The sequence below is a fragment of the Coregonus clupeaformis genome, chromosome 9 (assembly GCF_020615455.1).
Source record: "Coregonus clupeaformis isolate EN_2021a chromosome 9, ASM2061545v1, whole genome shotgun sequence".
NCBI classification, from domain to species: Eukaryota; Metazoa; Chordata; class Actinopteri; order Salmoniformes; family Salmonidae; genus Coregonus; species Coregonus clupeaformis.
Window position 1 is genome coordinate 28,422,464 of NC_059200.1, and position 16,131 is coordinate 28,438,594.

General features: G+C 42.2%; 2 protein-coding genes across 5 annotated transcripts in view; both read left to right on the plus strand.

Annotated features, from left to right (window-relative positions):
• Positions 1 to 514: 514 nt before the first annotated feature.
• The window catches only part of LOC121573779 (protocadherin gamma-C5), a 55,673-nt gene continuing 40,056 nt past the window's right edge, over positions 515 to 16,131 (plus strand). Inside the window, exon 1 of one of the 4 annotated variants that reach the window (XM_041886046.2) lies at positions 515 to 3,079. In XM_041886046.2, coding sequence (XP_041741980.2) covers positions 659 to 3,079 — 2,421 coding nt within the window. In that variant the 5' untranslated portion in view covers positions 515 to 658. Of the gene's footprint in view, positions 3,080 to 13,075; positions 15,861 to 16,131 lie in introns of those variants that run through there. The other 3 variants (XM_041886055.2, XM_041886047.2, XM_041886053.2) reach the window with 3 other exon arrangements.
• Positions 10,145 to 12,877, plus strand: LOC121573781 (protocadherin beta-16-like). The gene has a single exon (XM_041886056.1). It carries the CDS (start codon positions 10,357 to 10,359, stop codon positions 12,838 to 12,840), a length of 2,484 nt encoding a protein of 827 aa, XP_041741990.1. The 5' UTR covers positions 10,145 to 10,356; the 3' UTR covers positions 12,841 to 12,877.

Sequence of the window (16,131 nt, forward strand, 5' to 3'; positions counted from 1 at the left end):
TATATCCTAATGATCATATCCATCTGCTTATTATATTGATATGACGTTTCTGTAATGGTTCACTGCTCTTTTGTAGCCTACACGTTGTATAATTGAACTAGGCTTGAGTGGCTGCTGCCTTGGCTTCAGTGGGCTTCATCCACAACTTCAGCACCATGGACAACGACAGGGCCTCGCTCTACCACGTTCACTCTACTGTTGGTATTTTGTTGAGTTTTATCAGGAGGTTGTTCTCTTTTACCACACGGTAATTAACACACAAGCGCTGTTTACGTTTTGTGTGTAATTACCACCGTGTGGTAGTCAATATTAATATAATAATGTGCACGTGTGAGTGAATATATTAATGCAGACGTTTTTACAGCTTTGAATGCTTATGTTCCCATTTCTTTTTTTTTCAGTGTTTGAGCTCTGAGTGCCGCTGTTGGTCAGTAGAAAAACGTAATTATCTAACGTGTAAGGTCCCGCCCAAATAACTGTGATGTATAATAGAAGGTGGAGAGAGAGAGAGATTCACATATCTCTTCACGTCTGATAAATACAGGTTTTAACTGCAGTCCAACTGGAATTTTGAGAATTCTTCCGAGGATTTTGTGTTAGGCTGCTACAAGAAAGTGGCCTTCCGGATTTATTTTGAGATAACACTCTATTGTTAATAATGGAGGGAGGATTTCTCATATTTAACATCATGAGATGGCAACTGTTTTGCCGTCTGCATTGGCAAATACGGTTGTGTTTCGTTGCGTGCCTAATCCAGACCGTTTGTGGTCAAATTCGCTATTCTATTCCGGAGGAATTGAAGAAAGGTTATTTTGTTGGGAATATTGCGCAGGACTTAGGGTTAAATGTGGGACGACTGCGAGCAGGCAGGGCTCGTATCGTCACCGGAGACAGCATTCAGTACACGGAGCTAAAGACAGACAAAGGGGTATTGGTTATCAGCGAGAGGATTGACCGAGAGCAGCTCTGTGGCGATTTTACTCCATGTAGCTTTACTTTCGAAATAATCTTAGAGAACCCGATTGAACTTCACAGTGTCACTGTGGAGATTTTGGATGTCAATGATCACACACCGATATTTAAAAAACAAGAGATCAAATTGGAAATCAGTGAGTCTGCTGCACCGGGAGCGCGCTTTGTTTTAGGGAGCGCGGAGGACCCTGATGTTGGAATAAACGCTATTCAGAATTACATACTAACTGCTAATGATAACTTCATACTAAAACAACATACTCGACCTGACGGGCTGAAATACGCAGAGATGGTGCTTCAGAAGCCGTTAGACCGAGAGCAGGAGCCCCGTATCTCTCTTACCTTAACTGCAGTCGATGGTGGAAATCCACAGAGATCTAGCTCTGTAAATATTGAGGTTACTGTTTTAGATGCAAATGACAATGCACCTGTGTTTAACCAGTCAGTCTATAGAGCAACTGTTATGGAAAATGCGTCCATAGGCACATACATCACTACCGTTAATGCCAGTGACTCAGATAGCGGATCAAATGGACTGATAACTTATTCATTTTCCAACATGAAAGGTAAAGTGGCCGACATGTTTAGTCTGGATGAGAACACTGGAACTATATATGTTGTTGGGCAGCTAGATCACGAAAAAACTAAAAAGTATGAAATTGGCGTTGAGGCCAAAGACCAAGGTGGTCTAGCAGATTCTGGTAAGGTTATAGTTGAAGTACTTGATGTTAATGATAATGCACCTGTTATAAATGTTATGTCTTTCTCAAATCCTGTGTCTGAAGATGCTGAGGTCGGTACGACAATAGCAGTTATCAATGTCAAGGACGTAGATTCAGAGTTGAACGGTCAGGTGACATGTAACATCAATCACAATCGTCAGTTTAAGATCATGTCTTCTCTTACCAATTACTACACCTTGGTGACCGATTCTGCTTTCGACCGAGAAACGGTTTCTGAATATAATATCACAATAACAGCGACCGATTCTGGCTTCCCACCCCTCTCAAGTAACAAAACATTTGTTCTTAAGATTTTTGATGTTAATGACAACGCCCCTGTGTTTGATCAGAGTGAATACTCCACATACATCATGGAAAATAACTCTCCGGGGATATCTATATTTACAGTGAGTGCCACCGACTCTGATTGGAATCACAATGCGCGGATATCTTATATTTTGGAGGAGACCCAGATAGTTGGAGCCCCTGTGTCATCGTACATTTCTGTTAATTCTGAGACAGGAGTGTTGTATGCTGTACGGTCCTTTGATTATGAACAAATTAAAGAGTTTAGAGTTCATGTCAAAGCACAAGATGGAGGCTCACCGCCTCTGAGCACCAATGTGACTTTAACTGTTTTTATCAAAGACCAGAACGACAACGCTCCTCAGGTTCTCTACCCAGTACAGACTAGTAACTCTCTGGTGGCTGAAATGGTGCCTCGTTCATCAGATGTGGGCTATCTTGTCACTAAAGTGGTGGCTGTTGATGTGGACTCTGGACAGAATGCTTGGCTCTCATATAAACTGCAGAAAGCGACAGATAGGGCGCTGTTTGAAGTAGGCCTACAGAATGGAGAAATAAGAACTATACGCCAGTTCACTAATAAAGATGCAGTGAAACAAAGGCTCACAGTTGTAGTGGAAGACAACGGGCAGCCTTCTCGATCAGCTACAGTCAATGTGAATGTGGCGGTGGCGGATAGCTTCCCTGAAGTGCTCTCAGAATTCACTGACTTTACGCATGACACGGATTATAATGACAACCTGACTTTTTATCTAGTTTTGGCCTTGGCTGTGGTGTCTTTCCTCTTCATCTCGTGTGTAGTAGTTATAATATCAGTTATGATCTACAGATGGAGACAATCACGTAACTTCCATTCCAATCTCCCAGTTATTCCATATTATCCACCCCGTTACGCAGACGCCGGAGGGACAGGGACTCTACAACACGTGTATAACTATGAGGTGTGCATGACGACTGACTCGAGGAAGAGTGATATGAAATACATCAGGCCCATCAGTCAAAATCTCGTGAGCATAGACGCCAGTGGCAGAGACACGCTGGCCCATGTATACAGAGAGAGAACAGATTCACCCGACGAGGTAAGGGCATACTGAGCTCTTACATTGTTATTTACAGTATGTATGATCCTGATGATTGATGTATTTAAACTATGTATAGCATATGCTGTAGTCTGTACTATATTTCTACTTGAATACAGCTTTGATCACAGTGTATGATGCAGCCAGGTGTGTCGGCGGGCCAGCTGACGGTGTGAACTGACACACTGAACACTGATTGATGACATCACAATAGGCTACCAACTCATTCCTTTGTAATTTTTCCTGGGTGGTGTCAATTCAGAATGATTCTGATTGATGACGTCACCAACTCAGTCGTTTCTCATGGTTTTCCCACATGATGTCATAATTCAGGACTGTATATTCCAATTGAAGACATGACAAACGGTTGACAGTTAAGCGTTTATTCTTAATTTTCCCGGGTGATGTCATAATCATGGAGTTATGGTTACAATTTGCATTCAATCAAATTCAAGTGTGTCTTATTTTGACCACCATTGTACGAGTAGCCTATGCATCACCTGCAACGTATTTTTTAGTGTATGTGTTAGAGTGTGTGTGCGCGTGCGTGTGCGTGTGCGGTGTGTGTGTGTGTGTGTGTGTGTGTGTGTGTGTGTGTGTGTGTGTGTGTGTACATGTGCGCTCGCTCGCTTTTTTTCTCCCTGTGCTGGAGGAACCCAATTGGCCACAATTCTCTTTAGCATTTCTGAGGTTCAGCATTTCTGAGGTTCGGCTCACAGTGCCGCTGTTGGTCAATGTAATAATGTTTTTTTGATGTAGATTCAGGAGGCCCTCCCATATCACTGCGTAGAAGCTGAGGAGAGAGATGAGATGGACCACTACTTTATAGGAATAGGAGGTCTCAGTTACTAGCACCAGACCTCTAGACAAACCGATACATTATTTAAAACAAATCTACATCAGTGGGGGGCGTTGAATTAGCTGATTTTATTCATTTTCCCGACTGAGACTTCGTGTTTTCTCTGTCAATAATGTGGAGGACATACATGACATGCACAATGGAATGGCTAATTAGGTTTCTCGTAGCGAGTCTCTGTATTGGGGTCGTTTTCAGTCACGTTCGATATTCTGTACCAGAGGAGATGACAAAGGACTCGTTCGTTGGGAATATTGCCCAGGATTTAGGGCTGGATATTAAACGTCTTGTAAACAGAAAAGCTCGAATCTTTGAAGGAGAAAACAGTGAGTATTTGGAACTCATTCGGGATCGAGGAGTGCTGGTAGTCAAAGAGAGAATAGACAGAGAGGCACTGTGCGGACAGACGTTGCCTTGCTCGATAAACTTTGAAATTGTCCTTGATAATCCTATAGAATTCCACCTTGTAACAGTTTAGATTTTAGATATTAACGATAACGCACCCGTCTTCCCTAAACAAGACATAGTGTTAGAGATCAGTGAGTCTGCGCTGCCCAAAGCAAGGTTTGTGTTACTGAGCGCTGTGGATCCTGATGTGGGTGTTAATACGCTGCAGGGCTACATACTCAAACCCACTGATCATTTCACCTTAAAGGTGGATTCTTAGCCTGACGGTACTAAAAGTGTAGCGATGGTCCTTCAGAGACCTCTAGATCGGGAAAACTCAGAACAGTTGTCCCTAACGTTAACTGCTGTAGACGGGGGAAATCCTCAGTTGTCTGGTAAAACTAAGATATCGGTACATATACTTGATAGCAACGATAATCCTCCCATTTTTACTCAGCAGATCTACAAAACATCTATTGCTGAAAATGCACGGAAGGATTCAATGCTTGCTGTTGTTAGTGCCAACGATGCCGACAAAGGATCAAATGCACAAGTGTCATATTCAATTACTCACAATAATGACGCCCTGGGGGAGATGTTTACGATTAATGAATTAACCGGAGAAATAACACTAATTGGGAAATTAGACTATGAGATACTTAAAAACTATCAGCTAAATGTTCAGGCCAGTGACGGGGGTGGTCTTACAGACAACGCGAAGGTAGTTATTGACGTTGTAGATGTGATAACACCCAAACGATTGCTATGATGTCATTCTCCGACTCAGTAGAATAAAATGTTACACCGCGGACAGTCATAGCTGTGATTAAAGTGCAAGATTTAGACTCGGGGAACAATGGCAGAGTACTCTGTTTAATCAATGATGACATCCCGTTTAAAATTATGTCGTCATCTAATAATTTCTATAGCTTGCAGACTGATGCTGCATTAGATCGTGAAACAACTCCAGAATATAACATCACCATTACTGCCACTGATCATGGTGTGCCCCCGTTATCTAAAAACGTTACTTTTATGCTAAAAGTGACAGACGTGAACGACAACATGCCCATCTTTGAGCAGAGTGCATATGAGGCGTTAGTTAGTGAAAACAATTCACCCGGCTTGTCCATATTATCATTACGTGCCAGTGACACAGACTGGAAACAGAATGCCCGTGTTTCTTACTTTTTGGAAGAATCCTCGGTTAATTGGGTGTCTGTCTCTTCATATGTATCAGTTAATTCTGAAAGTGGAGTCATCCATGCAGGGCGCTCGTTAGACTATGAGCAGATAAAGGATTTCCAGTTCCGCGTAAAAGCGCTAGATGGAGGCTCCCCTCCTCTGAGTAGTAATGTGACCGTAAAAATAATCATCCAAGACCAGAATGATAACGCACCTCAGGTGCTCTACCCAGTACAGACTAGTGGATCTCTGGTGGATGAAATTGTGCCTCGTTCAGCAGATGTGGGCTATCTTATCACTAAAGTGGTGGCTGTTGATGTGGACTCTGGACAGAATGCCTGGCTTTCATATAAAATGCAGAAAGTGACACACAGGGAGCTATTTGAAGTGGGACTACAAAACGGAGAAATAAGAACCAAATGCCAGGTCACTGATAAAGATGCTGTGAAACAAAGGATCACTGTTGTAGTGAAGGACAAGGGGCAGCCCTTTCGATCAGCTACAGTCATTGTGAACGTGGCGGTGGCGGACAGCTTCCCTGAAGTGCTCTCAGAATTCACTGACTTTACGCATGAGACGGATTACAATGACAACCTGACTTTTTATCTAGTTTTGGCCTTGGCTGTGGTGTCTTTCCTCTTCATCTCGTGTGTAGTAGTTATAATATCAGTTAAAATCTACAGGTGGAGACAATCACGCATGTATCAGTCTAGTCTCCCAGTTATTCCATACTATCCACCAAGTCACGCAGACGCCGGAGGGACAGGGACTCAGCAACACGTGTACAACTATGAGGTGTGCATGAGGACTGACTCGAGGAAGAGTGACTGTAAATTTGCCAGACCTTTTAGTCAGAACGTGTTAATTATGGACCCGAGCTATGCAGAGACTCTCCAACATGCACAAAGAGAGAAAGTTTTCACAGATTCTCCTGAACAGGTGAGATAATCACTGCCCAATTGGTTATGCTGCTGAATAATTGTATTAATTAAATTGTTTTATTTAAATTAGATTAGATTGGGACTTTGACATCCTACTAGGTTCTCTGATTTTGTATATCAGCTTATTTTCGGGGCATTTACTAATGTTTTTCAAAGAGAGAGCCGAGTCATGTTCATTTCAGCACCACCACTCGTGGACAGCGACATGTCGGACACTGTCCCGCAGCCTCTTTCATGTATTCTTTTATAGGGCACCATAAGTCTGTTAACAGGTTTTATTATAACAGAACGATAATAAACCCTAATGAATAGTTTTTTAACGTTAGATGTTTTTTTTCTTTTAACTTATTTTAAGTGAGAAGTAGTTCTGACTGGGGATGACAACATATAGGCTTACCCTAATGACCATCTCTCTCAGTTTTGTCTTACATTGACGTGTTTTTTTTAACAAATGTGTCACACTAGAAGATATTGTAGGCCATACAATTGAAATAATGAATGGTTTGTCGTGTCATTTTGTACAGTAGAAGTGCGCTCCTTGCAATGGTCTGTGAGTGCCGCTGTTGGTTCAGACTGTGAAATGTGGCCCAGTGAAATGTAAAAAGCACCTCCCATATCAGTGAGCTCTTTCTGTCTGAAGGTTGCTTGTTGTTTCACCCATATTAGAAGACAGACTCTCCAGAGATACAAGCCCGAAGCAGGCGGAACGACATGTTTTGTGATTAATTGACGATCGTTTGGATACTTATACATCGTTGTCTTTGCTCTGTGTGGATTGTTTTTTCTGTGGGGCTGGACATTTATGTAGTATATGAACTGGATTTTATAAAATGGTTGCTAGGAATCTGGTATGCGCTTTTGACAGCCATGCGTCACTATGGCTTATCCTCGTTTTATTTGGATGTATAGTCTATGGACAAGTGAGATATTCTATTCCTGAGGAGATGGCGAAAGGCTCTGTCGTGGGTAATGTCGCAGAGGACTTGGGCATTGCTCTGAAAAGGCTGCAGAGCGGCCGAGCTCGGATCATAGCCGGGGACAACAGTCCCTACGTGGAGCTGAACACAGACAAAGGAACACTGGCAGTGAGCGAGAGGATAGACCGAGAGCTCTTGTGTAAACGAACTTCTCCGTGTAGTTTCAGCTTCGAGCTAATCTTAGAAAACCCTATTCAGCTTTATGAAGTTACCGTAGAAATCATTGATGTCAATGACCACGCTCCTACATTTCCCAAAGATGAAATGTATATCGAGATTAGCGAGTCAGCCCTTCCTGGAGCGCGTTTCTTACTAGATAGCGCCTTTGATCCAGATGTTGGAGAAAATACAATACAGAGCTACACTCTGAAACCCACTGATAATTTCATTCTGAAACAGGAAACTCGTGCAGACGGAAACAAATACATAGACATGATGTTGCAGTCGCCCGTAGACAGGGAGAGGCATGACGAATTGTCCCTCGTTTTAACCGCAATTGATGGTTGCCATCCACCGAAATCAGGCATGATGAAAATAAATATAAAAGTTTTAGATGCAAACGATAACACTCCCGTATTTTCCAAAAAGCTGTATAGGGCGTCAGTTCCAGAAAATGCACCTAAGGGAAGCCCTGTGGCTAAAGTAAGCGCAACTGATGCGGATAAAGGCATAAACGGGGAGGTGACGTATGCTGTCAGGTACAGCGCAGACAGTGATAACGGGCTTTTCCGAATCGATGCACAGTCAGGTGAGATTTTCGTTTTTGGACATTTAGATTTTGAAAAAGCTAAAAAGTACGAGTTAAACATCGAAGCCAAAGATCATGGTGGCTTCACTGATTCTTGTGCCATGATTATTGACATAATTGATGTGAATGATAACATGCCTGTCATATCTTTGACATCATTCACGAATCCTGTTTCTGAAAACTCTCCACCTGGCACAACAATTGCAGTGATTCATGTTAAAGACATAGATTCGGGAAAAAATGGACAGGTGCGTTGTAGCATATTAAAAGACTCCCCCTTTGTCATTACGTCATCGTTACGGAATTACTATACGTTATTGACAGAGGAAGAATTAAACAGGGAAATGGTATCAGAATATAACGTCACTATAACTGCCACAGATGAAGGCTCGTCCCCTCTCTCTAGTAACAAGACGATTCACTTACGAGTATCTGATGTTAATGATAACCCACCAATATTTGAGAAGGAATCTTATATTACAAATATAGTGGAAAATAATTCACCAGGTGTCTCTTTATTTACTGTAAGCGCATCAGACGCTGATTGTTGCCAGAACGCGCGCGTCTTCTACATCCTTGAGGACTCTGTGGTTAACGGGGCACCAGCTTCCTCCTTGGTTTCAATTAATGCTGAAACTGGTGTTATATATGCGGTGAGATCATTAGATTACGAACAATTTAAAGGATTCAAAATCAATATTAGAGCGCAGGATGGTGGTTCTCCTCCTCTCAGTGGCAACGCAAGTGTGCATGTAATTGTCCTAGACCAGAATGACAACGCTCCTCAGGTTCTCTACCCAGTACAGACTAGTGGCGCTCTGGTGGATGAAATGGTGCCTCGTACAGCAGATGTGGGCTATCTTGTCACTAAAGTGGTGGCTGTTGATGTGGACTCTGGGCAGAATGCCTGGCTCTCATATAAACTGCAGAAAGCGACAGACAGGGCGCTGTTTGAAGTGGGCCTACAGAATGGAGAAATAAGAACCATACGCCAGGTCACTGATAAAGATGCTGTGAAACAAAGGCTCACTGTTGTAGTGGAGGATAACGGGCAGCCCTCTCGATCAGCTACAGTCAATGTGAACGTGGCGGTGGCGAACAGCTTCCCTGAAGTGCTCTCAGAATACCCAGACTTTACGCACGACAAGGATTATAATGATAACCAGACTTTTTATTTAATTTTGGCACTTGCTGTGGTTTCTCTACTTTTCATTTTTTTAATTATTGCTATAATTTCAGTGAAAATCTACCGGTGGAAACAGAATAAATTATTATATAAATCTGCAGGAAACCTCCCCGTTATCCCATATTACCCTTCCGTTTACACAGACGGAACCCTGGGAACCCTACAGCGTGTGTACAACTATGAGGTGTGTGGAACCACTGAATCTAGGATGAGTGATGTGAAGTTTGCGATGCCTTATAGCCAGAACACACTGGTGGATGTGAGTCGCATGGGGACAATGCAGCGAGAAGAGAGAGAGCAGGAAGACGCTGATGTCGATGGAGAGGTGAGACACCCACCCTCCCACTATCCTGTATTCAGATGTAGCTGTGTGTGTATCTGAATGACTGAGTGATGTTTATATTCTGCATACATTCATGTATTCTCTGGCCTCTGTATGATCAAGTCAAAGTTTGCAACTGAAACATAAATTCATAATGAATTGTCCATATTTACTATACTACAATTTTCATCAATTCAACAGTGTTTTGTAAAATAAGCAAGGTCATATTCACAGTTTATTTGTGATATTTTATGGTGTTAGATAGTTTTCAAGATGTGTTGACTTTTAGAGCAACTATGTGGAACAGGCCATGAAGCTGGCAAAGTTATTTGGATATTTCTGAATTGTGATTTCTGATAGAAGCTGTGTAGATTGTGAAAAACGTTGTTCTATAAACATGTAATAACTCCCCTATGCGCTTAGTGCCGCTGTTGACCGATACAGCAGTAGGCATACACGAGTGTAATTTTCGCCCTGCCTATAGTGTGGATGATATTAAAGTCGCAGTGACCTGCGCGCAATCCCTATTGCTTTGGGAGAGTGAGAACACTGTCTCAGACGGATGTCACTGGAATAACAGAGATAGCCTACATATTTTGATTTGCTGCCTTGCATACATATGAGTATTATCGGATTTTAACATTAGATAGTTGTGCAACGCATATTAAGAAAAACATGCTTTTTCTTTGTTTTTGTGGAACGAGGGGATCCGCCATTCGGAAATGGCAATTGCATCTTCTCCTTTTCTCAGTCTGTTTTTCAATATATGTGGACTGTCAGGTCCGCTATTCAATTCCTGAGGAGATGACGACTGGTTCGTTCGTGGGGAATATCGTTCAGGACCTAGGGCTGGAAGTTAAAAGACTGAAAACAGGTCGAGCGCGTATTTTTACAGAGGATAACCGTGAGTATATCGGTCTCAATGCGGACAAAGGGATTCTGGTTGTGAAAGAGAGGATTGATAGAGAGGAGCTGTGCGCCCAAGTGACTCCATGTTCATTACATTTCCAGATAATCCTTGAAAATCCCGTTGAACTTCACCGTATTGACGTAGAGATATTAGATATTAACGACAATACTCCAGTATTTCCAAATAAAGACATTCGAATAGAGATTAGTGAGGGGTCTCTGTCCGGAGCCCGGTTTCCGCTCGAGAATGCTATGGATCCTGACGTCGGAATTAATTCCATTCAAACATATTCTCTCCTACCGAGTGATCATTTCACTCTGAAACAACATTCACACGCAGAGGGCAGTACATATGTAGAGATGGTGCTTGAAACGATGCTCGACAGGGAAACGAATGAGCAACACACCTTGGTGTTAACTGCTGTGGACGGTGGTAATCCACAAATGTCGGGTACTGTTAAAATATATATAGAAGTATTGGATATAAATGATAATGCACCTGTTTTCAGTTCTGGGCTTTATAAATCGTCTTTATCCGAAGATTCTCCAAAAAGAACCGTGATTTTGAGAGTCAGTGCTACCGATTCAGATATAGGGACACATGGCCAAGTTATGTATTCGTTTTCACATGCTGGTGGAGCGTCAGATCTTTTTAGTGTAGATCCCCTCACAGGGGAAATTACAGTTACTGGAGAATTAGATTTTGAGCGTAATAAACAGCATACACTAAGTGTGCAAGCAATGGATCGGGGGCGTCTATCAGACACAAGTAAAGTACTGATCGACGTTTTGGATGTCAATGACAACGACCCTCTAATTACACTAATGACCTTTTCTAACCCCATACCTGAAGACGCGTCTCTAGAGACTGTTATAGCAATGGTGAACGTTAAAGATTTAGACTCCGGTAGAAATGGACATATCAAATGTTCCATCAACCAGGATTTACCTTTCCACATTAAGTCATCCTCCTCCAACATTTACAGTTTAGTCACAGATCAGATGTTGGACCGTGAAATGATTTCTGAGTACAATATTACTATAACAGCAACGGATGAGGGGTTTCCTCCACGTTCTACTAACAAGACTCTGACATTGAGAATATCCGATGTGAATGATAATGCCCCATTATTTGAGAGGCACTCATACACTGCTTATGTGATTGAGAACAACTCTCCAGGTGTTTCCATTTTTTCACTAACAGCCAGTGATAAGGACACCGGCAACAACGCACGGATTTCATATTTTATAGATGATTCACATAAAGATGGACTTTCAGTATCCCCATATATATCTGTCAATTCAGAAAGTGGCGTTATACATGCAGTGCGTGCCTTTGATTATGAACAAATCAAAAACTTTAAGATCTGCATTAAAGCGCAAGATGGAGGCTCACCGCCTCTGAGCACCAATGTGACTTTAAGTGTTTTCATAACAGATCAGAACGACAACGCGCCTCAGGTTCTCTACCCAGTACAGACGAGTAGCTCTCTGGTGGCTGAAATGGTGCCTCGTTCAGCAGATGTGGGCTATCTTGTCACTAAAGTGGTGGCTGTTGATGTGGACTCTGGACAGAACGCCTGGCTCTCATATAAACTGCAGAAAGCGACAGACAGGGCGCTGTTTGATGTAGGCCTACAGAATGGCGAAATAAGAACCATACGCCAGGTCACTGATAAAGATGCTGTGAAACAAAGGCTCACTGTTGTAGTGGAGGACAACGGGCAGCCCTCTCGATCAGCTACAGTCAATGTGAATGTGGCGGTGGCGGACAGCTTCCCTGAAGTGCTCTCAGAATTCACTGACTTTACGCATGACAAAGAATACAACGACAACCTGACTTTTTATTTAATTTTGGCACTTGCTGTGGTTTCACTACTTTTTATTTTTTCGATTATTGCTATAATTTCTGTGAAAATCTACCGGTGGAAACAGAATAAACTATTCTATAAATCCTCAGCAAATCTCCCCGTTATCCCATATTACCCTCCCGTTTACACAGACGGAACCCTGGGAACCCTACAGCGTGTATACAACTATGAGGTGTGTGGAACCACTGAATCTAGGATGAGTGATGTGAAGTTTGCGAGGCCTTATAGCCAGAACACACTGGTGGATGTGAGTCGCATGGGGACAATGCAGCGAGAAGAGAGAGAGCAGGAAGACGCTGATGTCGGTGGAGAGGTGAGACACCCACCCTCCCCCTATCATATCCTCTATTCAGATGTAGCTGTGTGTGTATCTGAATGACTGGGTGATGTTTATATTCTGAATAAAATCATGTATTCTTTGGCCTCTGTATGATCAAGTCAAAGTTTACAACTGAAACAAAATGAATAATTAATTGTCAATATTATTATACTACAATTTTCATCACTTCACTGAGCAATGTTTTGTAAAGTAAGCAAAATCATATTCACAGTTTTTTTGTGATATTTTTTGGAGTTAGATTGTGTTCACTTTGAGATTAAATATGTGGAACAGACCATGAAGCTGGCAAAATAATTAGGATATTTCGGAATTGTGATGTCTGATAGAAGCTGTGTAGATTGTGAAAAACGTGTTTCTATATATATGTAATAACTCCTCTATGCTCTTAGTGCCGCTGTTGACCGATGCATCAATAGGACAAGAGTGTAGTAATGTTGGCCCTGCCTATAGTGTGGGTAATATTAAAGTAGAAGTGACATGCGCGCAATCCCTATTGCTTTGGGAGAGTGAGAACACTGTCTCAGACGGATGTCACTGGAATAACAGAGATAACCCATACATTTTGATTTGCTGCCTTACATGCATATGAGTATTATTGGATTTTAACATTAGATAGTTGTGCAACGCATATTAAGAAAAACATGATTTTTCTTTGTTTTTGTGGAACGAGGGGATCCGCCATTCGGAAATGGCAATTGCATCTTCTCCTTTTCTCAGTCTGTTTTTCAATGTATGTGGACTGCCAGGTCCGCTATTCAATTCCTGAGGAGATGATGACTGGTTCGTTCGTAGGGAATATCGTTCAGGACCTAGGGCTGGAAGTTAAAAGACTGAAAACAGGTCGAGCGCGTATTTTTACAGAGGATAACCGTGAGTATATCGGTCTCAATACGGACAAAGGGAGTCTGGTTGTGAAAGAGAGGATTGATAGAGAGGAGCTGTGCGCCCAAGTGACTCCATGTTCATTACATTTCCAGATAATCCTTGAAAATCCCGTTGAACTTCACCGTATTGACGTAGAGATATTAGATATTAACGACAATTCTCCAGCATTTCACAATAAGGAAATTCGAATAGAGATTAGTGAGGGGTCTCTGTCTGGAGCCCAGTTTCCGCTAGAGAATGCTATGGATCCTGATGTAGGAATTAATTCCATTCAAACATATTCCCTTCTACCGAGTGACCATTTTACTCTGAAACAACATTCGCACGTTGATGGCAGTAAATACTTAGAAATTGTGCTTCAAACGATGCTTGACAGAGAAACGAAGGAGCAACATACGTTGGTGTTAACTGCTGTGGATGGAGGTAATCCTCAGAAGTCGGGCGCTGTTAAAATATATATCGAAGTGTCTGATGCAAACGATAATTCACCTGTTTTCAGCTCTGGGCTTTATAAATCCTCTTTATCCGAAGATTCTCCAAAAGAAACTGTGATTTTGAGAGTCAGTGCTACCGATTCAGATAAAGGGACAAACGGGGAGGTTATGTATTCTTTTTCGCATTCCGCTAGCGCGTCAGATCTTTTTACTATTGATCCTCTTACCGGGGAAATCAAACTTAACGGGAAATTAGATTTTGAGACCAACAAACAACATAAAATAAGTGTTCAAGCAATGGATCGGGGGCGTCTATCAGATTCAAGTAAAGTACAGATCGACGTTTTGGATGTCAATGACAACGACCCTCTAATTACACTAATGACATTTTCTAACCCCATACCTGAAGACGCGTCTCTAGAGACTGTTATAGCAATGTTGAACGTTAAAGATTTAGACTCCGGTAGAAATGGACATATCAAATGTTCCATCAACCAGGATTTACCTTTCCACATTAAGTCATCCTCCTCCAACATCTACAGTTTAGTCACAGATCAGATGTTGGACCGTGAAATGATTTCTGAGTACAATATTACTATAACAGCAACGGATGAGGGGTTTCCTCCGCGTTCTACTAACAAGACTCTGACATTGAGAATATCCGATGTGAATGATAACGCACCATTATTTGAGAGGCACTCATACACTGCTTATATGGTGGAGAACAACTCTCCAGGTGTTTCCATATTTTCACTAACAGCCAGTGATAAGGACACCGGCAACAACGCACGGATTTCATATTTTATAGATGATTCACATAAAGATGGACTTTCAGTATCCCCATATATATCTGTCAATTCAGAAAGTGGCGTTATACATGCAGTGCGTGCCTTTGATTATGAACAAATCAAAGACTTTAAGATCTGCATTAAAGCGCAAGATGGAGGCTCACCGCCTCTGAGCACCAATGTGACTTTAACTGTTTTCATAACAGATCAGAACGACAACGCGCCTCAGGTTCTCTACCCAGTACAGACTAGTAGCTCTCTGGTGGCTGAAATGGTGCCTCGTTCAGCAGATGTGGGCTATCTTGTCACTAAAGTGGTGGCTATTGATGTGGACTCTGGACAGAACGCCTGGCTCTCATACAAACTGCAGAAAGCAACAGACAGGGCGCTGTTTGAAGTGGGCCTACAGAATGGCGAAATAAGAACCATACGTCAGGTCACTGATAAAGATGCTCTGAAATATAAGCTCACTGTTGTAGTGGAGGACAACGGGCAGCCCTCTCGATCAGCTACAGTCTATGTGAACGTGGCGGTGGCGGATAGCTTCCCTGAAGTGCTCTCAGAATACCCAGACTTTATGCAGGACAAGGATTACAACGATAGACTGACATTTTATCTAATTTTGGCTCTTGCCGTGGTTTCTTTACTTTTACTTTTTTCCATTATTGCTATAATTTCTGTGAAAATCTATCGATGGAAACAGAATAAACTATTCTATAAATCCTCGGCAAATCTCCCCGTTATCCCATATTACCCTCCCGTTTACCCAGACGGAACACTGGGAACCCTACAGCGTGTGTACAACTATGAGGTGTGTGGAACCACTGACTCTAGGATGAGTGACGTGAAGTTTGCGAGGCCTTATAGCCAGAACACACTGGTGGATGTGAGTAGCATGGGGACAATGCGTGGAGAAAGGAGAGATCAGGCGGATGCTGATATCGATGGAGAGGTGAGAGGGCATATTGAAATTAATATTTACTCCTGATCAGGGTTGTTTCATAGGCTATGTTGGGTGTTGATGCATCTCTTTCGCCATCGTCTCCCTCTCTTTATGTCTCTTTCTCTCTTTCTTTTCGCTCAATCTCTCTTTCTCTTTCTCTATGCGTTCGTGTGTGCAAGCATTGTCATTATGCATTCCTTTGTATGCATTCCACTGCATCTTTGTCTTATTTCTCTTCAAAAACTATTCCTGTAACACATTCTTATCCAATATTTGATGA

Coding starts and splice junctions, on each gene's coding strand:
- LOC121573781 (XM_041886056.1), top strand. CDS start 10,357: ATGCTTTTTCTTTGTTTTTGTGGAACGAGGGGATCCGCCATTCGGAAA.